General features: G+C 37.5%; 1 protein-coding gene across 1 annotated transcript in view; it reads left to right on the top strand.

Moving 5' to 3' along the window:
• Window positions 1–15,748, top strand: part of ANKS1B (ankyrin repeat and sterile alpha motif domain containing 1B) — an 895,734-nt gene that overhangs the window by 173,613 nt on the left and 706,373 nt on the right. Inside the window, exon 3 of the mRNA XM_007467168.1 lies at window positions 12,580–12,716. Coding sequence (XP_007467230.1) covers window positions 12,580–12,716 — 137 coding nt within the window. The remainder of the gene's footprint in view (window positions 1–12,579; window positions 12,717–15,748) is intronic.

The following is a 15,748-nucleotide window of genomic DNA, read 5'->3' as shown; positions in this document are numbered from 1 at the left end:
GTTGTGGCCTTTCCCGTTGCGGAGCACAGGCTCTGGATGCGCCGCCCCAGCGGCCATGGCTCACGGGCCCAGCCGCTTCGTGGCATGTGGGTTCCTCCCGGACCGGGACATGAACCCACGTCCCCTGCATCGGCAGGCGGACTCTCAACCACTGTGCCACCAGGGAAGCCCTCCATGCAAACTTTTTTACAAATAATATTTGATGGAATACAACAGGCATTGATTAAATCACTTAAATTTAAGTTTGTTTTAATTGGCCTTTTAACTTCTTTGCTAAATTCTGAATATTTGAAAATTTGTTCTTGCCAGTACTTTACAAGTATATCATAGATAATAAGTAAATGATATGGAACACATTTTAAAAATACTGTTTTGTCCATAATACTGACTGTTCAAAAATTGAGTCCTGACTCCTCTTAAAATGAATCCATCTGTAATGGGTGATAGTGACATAAAGACAAATTAGACACACTATGTCTGCCTTGAAAGAAGTCACGGTCCAGTAAAAGGGGAACAGACAAACAGAGGATATGGCATGTGGGGTGCTGCGGGACCACATAGGAGGGCACTTACCTCAGACTTTCATATTTATTCTTCATTACACTCTTCTCCCCTCCCAGCCACACACTAGGTGTTTCAAGGGAGTCCTTGAGAGGATGCATCTTTACCTGAGGCAAATGAAAGCCAGAAGGATATTCAGGGTCAAAAAATATGTGGAAAAGTGTGGAGCTTAGAGAGGTAAGAGGGAGCTGATCATGAAAAGCCTTATAAAAATGAGAGAGAAAAAGAGAGAGAAGAGAGGAGGGGCTAGAAGTAAAGGAGAAGGTAATGAAGAATAAATTTGAATGTGCCAGTATGTATTTATTTACACTCCTGCCTAATTGTAGAAGGGATAGAAAACATAGACGGTCTAGTATATGCTCGTGATTACCTACATAACATTTATTCCTTGACTTCCCCCATCCTTCTATCCTTTTTCTGTTCCCAGCAGAATCCTAGATACCCTGCTCTCCATGGCCATGCATTTGCAGAGGAGTCCTCTCTACCCCACCTCCCAGGGAACAGATGCTCATTAGTTTAAGCCAACTCTTGTTAGTGATTGGGTTAGATATCAATGTTTGATATAAATCTGACCAATAAGAGTCTTTAAAAAACACACAAGAAAGAGATGACCCTCTTCTTCGTTTTGATATTATCATATCTGATATGATACTGGGAGCTACTGCACTCATCTTGGTGCCAGCTTGGGGATGAAGCATCCCATGGAGGAGGGCAGAGCTGAGAAAGCCATAGCGAGGAGGAGCCAGAGCTCTGATGTTTGGCACCTGGAGCTACCCTGGGTCTAGACTCCTTGTTATGCGGCACAATCGGTGTCCTCATTGTTTAGTCTAATTAAAGGAAAGTTTTATGTTAATTCCAGCTCAATTACCTGATCAATTAATGAGGAAACAGAAAATCCAGCTTCCTAACAAAAATTAGAAGGCAAGATAGTAAAGAGGGAAAGTAGGGTAGGGACATAAAATGAAGCATGGATAAGACCAAGGCAAACTGCTATCATAGTACATATGCTTCCATTTGTGTAAGAAAATGACATGTGTGATACACTTACACACATATGCATATGCTTTTTCAATCTCCTTATATGAATTCCTGCAAGAACTCACAAAAAATGGAAGTAGGGTGTGGCACCTTAGGATGGGCTTGGGCTCACTTATCATCATATACCATATTATACTGTTTGAATGTTTAACCATGTGAATATTTTGTTTTCACATTTATTAAAGCAAAACCAGATGATATGCCATCCATATATACTCATACAACATTTTGAGCAAAGTTTGAGAAAAATGTTCATACATTTATTTGTATTTCTCTTTTGTTAAGTACCTGTTGGTAGTTTTGGGTCCATTTTTTCTATTAGAGTGTTGTTTTTTTTTTCTTACCACATGAAATGATTTTTAAGAACATATTAAATTGTTTGATAACATTAGTTTATAGCAGTTAGTTTTTTTCTCTCTGTGATTAGTACCTGATTGTTGAAAAAAATGACAAAAGGGACCACTGAGAAGAATTAGACTGAGTTCAATCGAGGTTGAATTCACCAGGAAGTAGACTTTGAGATGGAGATTGTCATACAGGAGATCAATTAAGAGTGCTCTCGGAAACAATGAATGTGGGAAAGAAGCAAGATGGGGCAGAAGGAGAGGTTAGCCTGCGATGAATTCTCAACACAGGCACCTACAGACTCCCTAGGGAACTCTGAAACTGGGATAGTCCTTCAAAATCATCCCAAATTGGTGACTAGGCACAGCCTTTATACTCCTCTGTTAATCAGACATCAGAAGCAGGCTACTCCTGGAAGTGCACGTGACCTTGGGTCAAGCAAGTCTCTTCAGCTGATGCAGTTCCCAAAGAGGGCTGACAGGTGAAGGCTGTCTGTCAGCAACACTTCAATCAGCTAAGGGAATAAATCTGTCAGATATGAAGGGCATATTAAAGTGTCTACCGCAAATAGGATTAGAGTTTCACTCAGAATGTGTGGTAAAATAAGAGGAATGGATGTAGTTATTGGTAAGAGAGTTATTAAATGATGAATCATTATGTCTAAGCTGAATATGTTAAAAGTAAGTATAGGAGTTGATAGATTGAATGAAATTAGATGTATAAAAGGATTAGTTTATAGCAGTGGGATTGAACAACAGGTTTAGTGTGAGTGAGGGAAATGAGAGAGTGAAAATGATTGGATATTGTATCTATGGAATGGGTTCTTCGAGATTAAGATGCCCAAATGAAGCCACTGCTGTTCATAATTAAGTACCTGGTTTAGCCTCAGGTATGAGAACCTGAAAAGAGTTAAATCAAAGATCACATGAGTAGAAATCAGAACACTATTGGGCTTAGATGATTACTTAAACATCTACAAGGAATCTGAAGGTTCCAAGGTAAATGGCAGGCTTGGGGTGAAAAGCAAGACTGGGAAACATGTGCTAAGGCTTTTGAGGCATAAAAGAGAGTACATTGAAGCTCAATAAATGATAGATATGAGTCAGTGCAGACTATAGCAGAGTCAAGTTTACGAGTGTGAAAGAATTCTGGAATTTAGACCTGTGGTGCAGAAGAATAAATCTCATTTTCACCTCCAACTACTATGATGCTTTTATCTGGGGTTTTAGCAAGTTCATTTTCTAACTTTCCTTAATGAGTGCCTGCTTAGGAGGGATTCTGGCCTGGCAGGACAGTGCTAGGGTATGGCTTGGTCAGCTTGTTGTGAACACCAGTTTGGAATGAGCAGAAGGATACATGAGATGAATACTGGCAACCAATGAGAATAAAGTCAGAAAAAAGAATTTATCGTTAAGACCAAAGCTTGAAACCCAAAATGGGGCTCAAAGCCAGTAGATCCTGGAAAACAAAAATCTCTCTGAGAATTGAAGCACAAATATATTCGTAAAACAAAAGAATCCATGAATTGCCCAATGTGAGATAAAATATTTTATTTCTTTAATTTTTTACTTTCTTCATTTGCTTACAATTCAGTCCATAAAACTTAGCCTTGGGAGGGGACCCATCTCCTCTGGCCTCCCTCTGCCTCTCATTTTCTTTACTGTGCATTGCCCCAGGGATCTATTTCATCTTGCTGGTAAAGGTCAAGGAATAGTCATTCTTGGCACCATCCTGGGAGAGGGATGGTGAAATTCTACTGTGTTCCAGCCAGGCTGAGCTATTTGTACTTCACCAAAGGCATAATGCTCTTTTATCCTTCTGCCCCATTGCATATTCTGTGTTCTTTGTTTAGAATGCTTCTCCCTCCTTGAGTGCTCGATGGCACTCATTCTTCAAGGCTATGATTAAATATTTCTTCTTTACCTTCTCTTCTTACCCATAAACTAACTCCCTACCCTGGTCCCCTTACTCAGGTAGTGGCTCACTCTTCTGTGTTCCCATAGTGCCTGATATGTAGCATGAATGACATAGTTTTGTGATTCTGTATTTTCCCTTCTATATTTTCCATTAAATAGGCAACAACTTCAAAATGAGGCTGAGAGTCTGTTTACCATTGTAGCCTAAACATCTAACATGTTGGCCATGTTATAAATGTAAGCCAAACACCTAACGTATTAGTTATCTATTGCTGCATAGCAGCTTACCCCAAAACTTGTGGCTGAAAACAACACATATTTATAATCTCACAGTTTCTGTGGGCCAGGAATCCAGGAGGGGCTTAGCTGGGTGGTTCTGGCACAGGGTCTCTCTGAGGTTGCAGTCAGCTGTTGGCCAGAACTGCCGTCATTCAAGGCTTGACCAGGTCTGAAGGATCCACTTTCAAGCTGATACATGCAGTTATGGACAAGTTTCAGTTCCCAGCAGGCTGTTAAACTGAGGGCTTCAGTCCCTCACAGTGCCATGTGGGCCTCTCCAAAAGGCTGTTCACAGTACAATTACTTGCTTTCCTCAGTGCAAAAGAGCTGAGAAAGTGAGAACATGAGAGGACACACATAAGACAGAAGCCAGACTCTTTGTAATCTAATCCTAGAAGTGACATCTCATCACAGCTGACCCTTGAGCAACACAGATTTGAACTGTGGGGGTCCAGTTATACTCGGATTTTTTTCAATAAATAAGTACTGCAGGACTACACAATCTCTAGCTGGTTGAATCTGTGGTTGGCAGAACCTCAGATACAGAGGAACTGCAGAGACCGAGGGCCAGCAGGAAAGTTATACTAGGATTTTTGACTGCATAGGTGTCAGCATCCCTAACCCCCATGTTGTTCAAAGGTCAATTGTTTTTCTGTATTTATTTGTTAGAAGCTAGTCAACAAGTTCAATACATAGTCTAGGGGTGAGAATTTAACAAAAGCATGACTACCATGAGGCAAGGATCAATCGGAACCATCTTAGAAGCTGCCTACCACACATCTTATCTGGTAAAATATCTGCTTAATCAATACTATTGAATATGTAAAGTGGTTGGTGATAGTCATGAAGGTTCAAGTGTTTCAGTTTTCAACATATTTGAAAGAATTGCTAATTTTTAAGAAACCATTACTAGGAGAAAGTAAAATGTATTAACTATTTGGAGTATTAAATAATTATTTAAAATAATTGTTAAATATATATTTTTAAAATTTTATTTAATTTTGGCTGCATCGGATGGTAGTTGCAGCACGCGGGATCTTTCGTTGCGACATAGGCTCTTCGTTGTGGTGCGTGGGCTGCTCTCTAGTTGTGGCGTGTGAGTTTTCTCTTCTCTAGTTGTGGCAAGTAGGCTACAGGGTGTGTGGGCTCTGTAGTTTGCAGCACGTGGGCTCTAGTTGAGGCGTGCGAGCTCAGTCGTTGCGGTGCATGGGCTTAGTTGCCCCGCAGCATGTGGGATCTTAGTTCCCTGACCAGGGATTGAACCCGCATCCCCTGCATTGTAAGGCAGGTTCTTTACCACTGGACCACAGGGAAGTCCCCTAAATAACTGTTAAATATTAACTTCCTCAAATGGTACATAGGAAGTACTTTCTCACTGAAAATAATGAAGAGAAGATATTTGGGCTATTTTACTTATGATTTTCTTTCTTTCTTTACCAGAAATGATGGTCATGTACCATTACTAAAAGTTACTTTAGGATCAAAAGATTCAATTGGTCTTATTTATTTATTTATTCATCCATTCAGTGAGCATCTTTTGAACACTTATTGTGCACAGGGCATTGCCCTTGCTTTAGATATCATGCTATTTGTTTTACAAACCTTAAATGAATTTTTACTTTCATAATGAAACCTTAGTTTTTAATTGCATAGTGAGAAGAATGTTCATGTATAATATGAATATGGAAAATTAAATTTATAATATAACATTCTTCTAGGTTTCTCCCTAAAAGGAAGACCATTTCCATGGGAAGTACTTATGAGAGGGGCCTACAACCTATAGACTACAAATGAAATCTAGCCTATGCTTGTTTTTGTAAATAAAATTTTCTTGTAATAATACAGCCACACCTGGGAATTCCCTGGTGGTCCAGTGATTAGGACTCTACAGTTTCACTGCCAGGGGCCTGGGTTCAATCCCTGGTCAAGGAATTAAGATCCTGCAAGCTATGTGTTGCGGCCAAAAAAAAAAAAGGTAAAAAATATACAGCCGTACCCATTTGCTTACATATTGTCAATGGCTGCCTTTGTGCTGCAACAGCAGGGTTGAACAGCTATGAAAGAAACATCCTAGCCTGCAGAGCTTAAAATGTTTACAATCTGGACCTTTCCAGAAAAAGTTTGCCAATTTCTGACTTAAGGCCAACAATTAAAAATTATACTTTGGCACTCCCCTGGTGGCTCAGTGGTTAAGGCTCCACGCTCCCAATGCAGGGGCCCGGGGTTCCATCCCTGGTAGGGGAACTCAGATCCCGCATGGCGCAACTAAGACCCAGCACAGCCAAATAATAAATAAATACTTTAAAAAATTATACTTCATGACTTGCTAGACTACTAATTATTACTTACTTGACAATTATTTAGTGCTATATTCAACTTTCCACAATAATACCTCAAGCCATCTATCTAGTTATAGTTATTATTATTATTATACATGTATATGGTAATAATAGCAATAGCTACTTTAATTGAGCACTTACTATGTGCCAGGCAATATGTTAAAATACACACATACATACACACATATCTCATTTATCCTTACAAAAACACCAAGAGAAGGCTCAGTGGTTGAGAGTCTGCCTGCCGATGCAGAGGACATGGGTTCATGCCCCGGTCCGGGAAGATCCCACATGCCGCGGATCGGCTAGGCCCGTGAGCCATGGCTGCAGAGCCTGCATCATTTATCCTTACAAAAACACCAAGAGAAGGCTCAGTGGTTGAGAGTCTGCCTGCCGATGCAGAGGACATGGGTTCATGCCCCGGTCCGGGAAGATCCCACATGCCGCGGATCGGCTAGGCCCGTGAGCCATGGCTGCAGAGCCTGCACTCTGCAACAGGAGAGGCCACAACAGTGAGAGGCCCGCATACTGCAAAAAAAAAAAAAAAAACAAAAAAAAAAAACACCAAGAGAAAAGCACTGTTTCACAGATGAGGAAACTGAGGTTAAATGTGGCAGGATTTCAGGTTTGATTTATTTAATTCCAGAGCCCAAATTTGTTGTATATGTCTCCTCCATTTCTTAGTATTACCTCCATGAATATTATATTCTTTTCAAACTGAAATCTTCCTTATTCCACAAATGTGCCTCTTTCCCATCTTTCTACCTTTTGCTTCTCCTACTTCCAACTCTTGGAATGTCCTTCGCAGTCATTTCTTCATGTCTGAATTTTACTAATCCGTCAGAGAACTCCTTAATCGCCACCTCTTCCATGACGCCTTTCCTGAATCTCCAGCCAGAAGTAATCTCAGTCCTGTTTGTCAGCTACATAGCAACTAGAATGGTTTCTGGTACACTTTAATTGTTCAGTATATGCTATTGAATGATGTTAAAATTCTACTCTGTAACATTGCATATGAATTATTTTGTATTCATAGAATACTTTTCTTTTAAAAGCTCCAGTAAACTAGAAGGTTTTTTTTCCCCCAGGCTTGTTATCATAGAGAAAACTCACAGTCATAATGTATAATCTAATGCATAGAAAGGGAATGTGACAAGAAGATGTCTCATTTCAATCTGAAATTGCAAGTATCTTCAGTAATTTTCTCTAAGCAGTTTTTATACACCTCATTTCCTTTTCATCAGAAATGTTCTGTAGCTGCAGGTGTGAAATGCAGGTTGACCATGTAAAACCATCGTGGACATAGGCTGTCATTTTGCAAAGTCCACTGGATAATTGGTAGGTTTTTATAAATAATAAAGGATATTTTAGGAATAAATCAGTTTCCTAAGACTCTTATGTATGTTCTAGAATATGCTTCTCATTTGGATTTTCTCCAAAAGGACCATGGAATTATAAAAGCCAGATCACCTTTCTCCATGTAATTAAGGACATTTATGACAGTTGCCATTGACACACACACACAGGTTTTATTCATTTTATTTCACTTAGTATTTTTTAAAGATTGCATTGAGCTAAGAGCTGTGAGAGAATAAAGGAAATATAAGTCACTGTGAAAATATAACCTAGTCTGGAAGAGATAATGAACAATGCAAGGTAGTATAAAATCAAATTATCAGTGTAATGCTACATGTCATGGCTTCAGAAGATGGAGACAGAGTCTTTTCTAAATTTAGCACTTGATTACCCACTGTCTTGTACTATGTATTAAATTACTTACAAGAAACATTCAAGAAGCTTTTGCTTTATAGTCTGCATGGACTACCCAGCAGTTTTTTCTGGCTTTGATGCAAAATCACTTAACAGGGCCAGCCCTTGCAGTGAATCATTCCTCAAGGGATCATCTTATTCCTGGAATTAAAATTCTGTCCCTACCAATTTGTGTTAAGAGCTAAGATACTGGTCTCAAATCCTACCCAAGTACTCACAGTCATTACTCTAGATGTATTACCTACAAGGTACTACTATTTATCTTCTTGCTTTTCCCTCTAGATTTTCTTTCCTCTTCTATATTTTAGTTTAACTCTGATCATATTTGGTTTAATAGGGAAAATGGAAACTCAAATTTATTAACTGCATACTATGTCTGATTATGTGCTAGTTCTTTTTCATTTGTGTTCTCTCGCCTTTTTCTGCACACATAAACCCTAGAATATAGTTATTAATCCTCATTTTTAAAGAAAAACTGAAATCCAGAGCAGTTAAATGAATTATCTAACATTGAACAGGCAAGTTTTCCACAGACTCCAGCATCTGGTATTAGAATATGAGTTTGGATGCTTTTTTGAATTAATATTTACTAAAAGACAAAGAGCAATATTTAATGTTGTATATTTTATTCTAACAAAAAGTTGAGTAAAAAGTAGCACAGAATTGAAGATGAAACAGACAATGGAATAGGATACCATGAGAAACAGAGACACAGAAACAGATTCATGAAGACTTCAAATATTGGAATTGTCAGACAGATTAAAAACAAAACCACTTTACTTGCTGTTTCTAATCAATAAAAGCAAGCCTGAAAATGTTGTTAGGGAATTGAAAATGCTAAATGGTGATCAATGTATTTGAAAAAGAACCAAATAGAAATTTTAGAACTGAAAAGCATAACTGAAAGTAAGAAAATGGTTTGATAGCAGACTAGACACAGCTGAAGAAAGAACCAGTAAGCTGGAAAATGAGTGTAAGAAACTATTCAGAATGCAATACAGAGAGAAAAACGATGAAGGTACAAGAGAGAATAAATGATAAGGAGACTAAAGTCTGACATTATTTCACTGGAGTCCAAAAGGAGAGAAAAGAGAAAATGGGGTAGAGGCAATATTTGAAGTGATATGGTAAGGAGTGTATGCTCCTCCAATAGTCTTTCCTGTTTCTGCGTATCAAAACTACATCCTTTCAGTTCCTCAGGCCAAAAATCTTAGTCGTGCCTGCCCTCTCTATTTCTCTTCTACCCTGTATCCAACACATCAAGAAATTCTATTAGCCTACCTTCAAGATACATCCAGAATCCAACCACTTATCACCAACTCAAATGCAAATGCCCTGATCTATCCTGGGTCACTGGTCTTAACAGATCTCCTTGCTTCCAGGTATTATACCATATAGTACACACAAGGGTACCCTAGGATGTTTTTATGGTTGACATTTTCTGTTTTTATTATTTTTTTCTTATTGTCTCCATGTTCTACTTTGTTTTTGTGGAGTCGGTTAACTCTGTTCAGAAGTAGAGACTGCCCATACCTTGACTATGGCAATAGTCTTCAGGCTCTGCCCCTTCCAGTCACTTTTGCATACCTATGGCATGCTAACCTGCAGAAGGGCAATGTGCCATCAATCTAGAATTTCTTGTCTTCCACTTACTGGAAATATAACTTTGTGATTACCTTTTCTGTAAAAGGAGAATGGTAATAATAGAAGCTACTTCAAAGAATTATTTTAAGGCTATTTCAATGAGCTTCAGTAAGTAAAAGGAATTTAACATGCTCCCTGCACATAATAAATGCTCAATAACCATTAGCTATTATTATCATTACTATGCCAGTCTCTGCTTAAATATCTTCAATATTTTTCATTGCCTACAGAATTAAGCGTAAACTTAACATAATAATAAACCTTCTTTTACTTATCTAAACTTAGCTCCAACTTCTTCCCAATGTAAAATACCAGCTTCATCTATGCTCTTTCCACCTCTATGCCCTCATGTTTTGTGTTCTGTCCCAGCTTTCTTGCCTGAAAACTGCAGCTTTTCATAACCATCTTCCTTCCCAGCCAGTCTGATTTCTTCTCCCCCTGCTTTTTCACCATGCTTCATTTATCTGTTATTAACTCTCAAGTTATATTGCATTATAATTTGTTTGTATGTCTGATGCCACATTTGATTGCATACTTCTCAAGGGCAGAGATTTTTAAAAATTTTACTAGACTTTATTTTTTAGAGCAGTTTTAGGTTTACAGAAAAATCAAGCAGAAGGTATAGAGATTTCTCATATACTCCCTGCTGCCACACAGGTATGGCCTTCCCCACTATCAACATCCCCCTCCAGAGTGGTACATTTGTTGCAACCAGTGAACCTACATTGACACATCATTATCATACAAAGTCCATAGTTTACACTAAGGTTCACTCTTGGTGCTGTACATTCTATGGGTTGGGACAAATGTATAGTGACATATATCCATAGTTATAGTGTCAGAGAGAATAGTTTCACTGCCCTAAAAATCCACTGTGTTCCACCTATTCATCCCTCCATACCTCCTAACCCCTGGCTAGAAATTCTTTTCCAATTTATCCTTTTTTTGTTGTTTTTTTGTTTTGTTTTGTTTTTTTGTTTTTGCGGTACGCGGGGCCTCTCACTGTTGTGACCTCTCCCGTTGCGGAGCACAGACTCCGGACGCACAGGCTCAGCGGCCATGGCTCACAGGCCCAGCCGCTCTGCGGCATATGGGATCTTCCCCGACCAGGAAATGAACCCGCATCCCCTGCATCGGCAGGCGGACTGTCAACCAGGGAAGCCCCCAATTTATCCTTTGAACATAACATAATACCTAATACATAATTGACCCCAAATAAATGTTTTTACATGTGTGACTGAATGAATGAAAGGAGGAAGGGACAAATTAGAGAGAATGAACGCATCTTGTCATTCTTGCTGGCTGATGTTTTGTCTCTGTTTCAGTGGTTACTCATACTACCTTAGCCTACTCAGAAGATCACCCCCACAAACTACCGTCTTTCAGAACCTGGCTTATTTTTGAGATGCTTATTCAAACCCCACCATATTTATTAAACCCGAATCAAGAGTGAGCTCTGGAAGCTTTTAAGACTTAATTTATGAATTATCTATTTAATTCAATGTATCATACTTGCATTTTTTGTTTCATGAACCTATGTCTGTATTCCTCAGTGAGACTAAATTATATTTTTTTGTGGTGGGTAAAATTTCATCCCCTCACTTTTTATGAGCAAGAGGTAGCTTAATAAATTATTGCTTTTCACTTGGGATTGTAGACAATGGCCATGGAACAGAGAAACTTGCTGGTCTCTAATGAATTCACAGTCTTAGTCACTTTTACGTCAATTCAGCTAACTGTCTAGGGCAAAATTATTGGGGACTAATTAAAAACATAACAAGGAAGTAAATTTTTTGAAGATTTGAGCTTACAACAGTTTTCCTAAAAAGTCATAGAGGATTGCCAAGTTGTTGTTAAAATAATATAACTTCTGTGTGCTAGCAGGAGTTATTTACAGAACCTTTTCCATCCTTTCCCCAGTATTTTAAACATTCTAAAACTACATCTTTGATCTTATTTTGTTTTGATATAAATTCAGGAAGAAAATGTTACACATGTTGCTGATTTTTAAGTCATCATTTTCTTTATTTCTGCTCCCCCAATACTGAACATAAGGGAAGATTACTTTGGATTTTTGAAATTTCATTCACTTAGTTTTTGACCATATAGGAAGATATATTTATCTGTGAGTGATAGTTTTGTTTTTGTCTACATTATAAAACTATTTTGCACCAATATTTTTTCATCAAGGTTAATTCACTGGGATGCTTTTTTACAGTTTGAGGGATTTCTGGGAAAAATGCTTTGAGAAGCCTTGAATTGGGGTTTTATGAATCAGGGAGGTATGAAACTTCTCCTTTTAATAAAGATCAATACTCACTTGAAATATTATGGAAAAAAACTACTCCAATCATATAAAAGACATATTTTTTTAGTTAAGGTTTTAGTCATTTGTATAATGGCAGTCTTAACAATTATGCTGGATGATCTATCATTATGAGTTAAATAATAATACTCTTCCTTCTTGAAACATTTCTACAGGGGAAGGTATTTACCATTTTAAAAGAAAACAAAGCATTCAATAAACATTATTTTTAAAATATACTGCTGAGTGTATTCCTCATTATGATCTTGTAATTAATACCAGTTTTAAGTTGAAATCTCAATTCATGTTTACTAAAGTAATTTCAAGTCTTAAAAGGTAAACTGAGTGATTAGGTTCATGGCAGTTCTATTTTTATTCACAGAGAATGCCTCTGAGGTAGCAATTACTGCTCCAGGAACTAGTAACCATAGAAACAGCTCCACAGGCCCAACACCTGACTGCTCACCTCCATCCCCTGACACTGCCCTCAAAAATATTGTAAAAGTCATTCGACCCCAGGTAAGTGTCTAGCATGACATCATCTGCGCTATAATATATTTCAATTTTGAATCCATGCATGTGCACTATTTATATTGCAATGCCTGGACTATCTTATAATAAGTAAATGGATTTTCAGATTAAAAGAATGGACTTGGAAGAGAATGTTTCCTTCCCTTGGAGCTGATGATAGACGTTGAAATCTGAATTAGCTTTTGGAAAAATGAATTTGTATATTACACGAAAAAACAAATTACGCTTACAAAAAATGGCTATTTCACGTCATTTTTCTCTTACAACATTTTAATAATTTTGCTCCATTTATTGAACTGCTACATGTTTTCTGGTGTTTCCTTCTCCTTTTGTCTTCATTTCTCTGGATATGCCGCATTATTTGTGATCACTTCTTTATCCTTCGACCCCAGTTGTTTATATATACGTATTTTTTCCAGTTCTTTATGGCTTCAGACTAATTTTGTCTGTGTTTAATATTGCACCTCTCAATGCTCCTTATTTTCCTCCAGTGCTCACTTTCCTCTGGCTGGTCTCTTTACCCTTTGTTCTTTTTTTCCATTCCTGTCACTTTTCTGTAAGGGTTTCTTTCTCTTCCCCCTTCTCTTTCAGTTGGATTTCCCAGTAGGCGGTTTGCAGGCAAGCTTTAGAAATATCATTGGGACAAGCTGTTCTGTGATATTTCATTGAAAATAGCACTTATAAAGCTGTTTGCATTATATTTTTGCCAACAGATGGACTCAGAACATGGAATTGGTGATGTTCTCAACCTAGCTTATTCTGAATGAGCCTCATAAAATCCAAGAGAGGGGAACTTTGGATCAGATCAATGCCATTCACTATCTACTTAGATGTATAGTATGAACGAATACTTTGAGCCAATTTTCAGAACAAATATGTCTTTTAAGGTTGTTTTGGTCTAAATGAGCAATGATTTGTTTAATATCTAACCTTCTTTACTGTAACTTACTTTGGATTATTTTATTATAATCATCATCCTCATCAGTAAAATGGCATTTAAGCTTTACATATCCACTACAGCTTATAAAACACTTTCATACAAATTGTTTTATTTAACCTTTATCAGTTCCAAGGGAATGTATATTTTAGTGTTATGGATAAGGATATTGGCACTCCAAAGGGGCTAAGTTGTGCAACTGATTGGAAGTTTCTTTCCTTTCTTTGGTATAATAATTAATTGTCTCCTGTCATCCTGTTCAGTGGGTAGAAAAATCCTCATTAGGTTGTATAACTTGTTACATCTTTATGAGGCTAAAACTTACAGGTTCATAGGCATAGGTAACATTTCACACAATGTCCCAATATGTGCAGGAGAAAAATGTCTTCAATAATTCCTTTTCCTTTTCAGGGGAATTTGACCTAGTTCATTTAATTCAAGAAATAACCCTCACTAAACTTAGATTTAGATGCTAAATATCACATTTATTATCATTGGCTTTCTCATTAGATGAAGGTGTTTCTGGTGTTATTGTGCAGCTATTACATTTTCAGCATTTTAAACTATTTATGCAGGAGATTGCCCTATATATGTTAATAAAATCTATTACTAAACATATTTATCTTTATACCAATATAAATTCTCTAATGTAAATGCATTTGGTCATTCAATGAATGAAAAACAGATTATTTTCTACATAATCTAATCAACTCTACAGGACCTTATTCCATGAATCCTCCTTTGCATATTCTATTTTGTTGTATTTTAACTTATTTTAGTAAACTTTGAAGAAAACTAGAGGTAGTTTTGAAGTCAGAAATTCCATTTGACTCCATTCCTTGGTTCTGTCCATTTTTAAAAGTGTATGAAGGTAACTGACTCCACTTTCCTTTCTGAGATGTTATAATGATGATTTAGGGAGGGAAAAATGAAGGGAGAAAGTCAGGAAGCTAAGTCTGATAGTATTTAAATTAGAACCAGTGCAGCCTGTATGTGTGTATGTTATAGAACAATAACAGCTAAGGTATATAACTGGGAAAGAATATAACCTCAATTGGGCTACCCTTTCTTTTACCTCAGAGACATTGGTGCGTTACTTATTTCTCCTCATTAGTCCTGATCTCCTGGGGTTCCTCATTCACTGTAGAGAGCAGGGAACAGAAAATTCAAGCGAAAGTAATTATGAAGGAGTATTGGGGTAGGACATGTGATTTCAGGAAAGGGTTTAGAGACCAGAGGATGTGGATGGGAGACTAGATGGATAGAATAGAGGACTCCCTGGTGTGTTTTGACAAGTCACAGGTGTGTCAGGCATTGAACATTGTCAAGAGCTACTGTTCCAAAGAAAAGAGAATTATTAGTTAGCTTATGTAAGAGCCTATACTTTGATCATAGGTTTAACCCTCTGAAGTGTTTGCTAATTCTCCTGGCTTTTCTGTCTTGAAATGCAAGAATGTGGTTTGATTGACTTGTGGGTATTCAAATACTTTTTTTTTCATTTACTAATTAGAAATTAATAACATGGTTGAAATGATCATTTCACTCTTAAAACTGGTGATAGGCCTTGAAAATAAAAGTATAAATGCAACTTTTATTCATGAATTTACATTTATTTGCCTGAGCATTAGCAGATGTGTTTAGTCTTATTGTGAGAAGAATGATATAGAATAGATGAGAGATAAAAACAGGACTTTTCATCTTATTCACTGCAAATAGATACTGATTAGATAGAGCAAGTTAGGTTACATCACCTTTACCTGATGCATACCTTTATCTAGTCTACTTTCCATAACTATAAATGAAGAATATCCATTGTAAACAAGTTCTTGCTTTCAGTATGAGGTAGAGCTGATTATACATTTCATGTGTTTCTGATTGGTGTTTTAATTACTTGGAAGCTACAGACGTTGTGGTGCTTTGTTGAGTTTGATTCTATTTGGCATATTTATTAACTCATTAAGTCATAGCTGTTAGTTCTGCATCCTGTATTTGATCTTTTTTTTTTTTTTTGCGGTACGCGGGCCTCTCACTGTTGCGGCCTCTCCCGTTGCGGAGCACAGGCTCTGCACGCGCAGGCTCAGCG

Source organism: Lipotes vexillifer, unplaced genomic scaffold (assembly GCF_000442215.2).
Source record: "Lipotes vexillifer unplaced genomic scaffold, Lipotes_vexillifer_v1.1 scaffold237, whole genome shotgun sequence".
In the NCBI taxonomy this organism is placed as follows: Eukaryota; Metazoa; Chordata; class Mammalia; order Artiodactyla; family Lipotidae; genus Lipotes; species Lipotes vexillifer.
The sequence above is the reverse complement of the archived record's forward strand: the minus strand, read 5'-3'. Positions and strand labels throughout refer to the sequence as shown.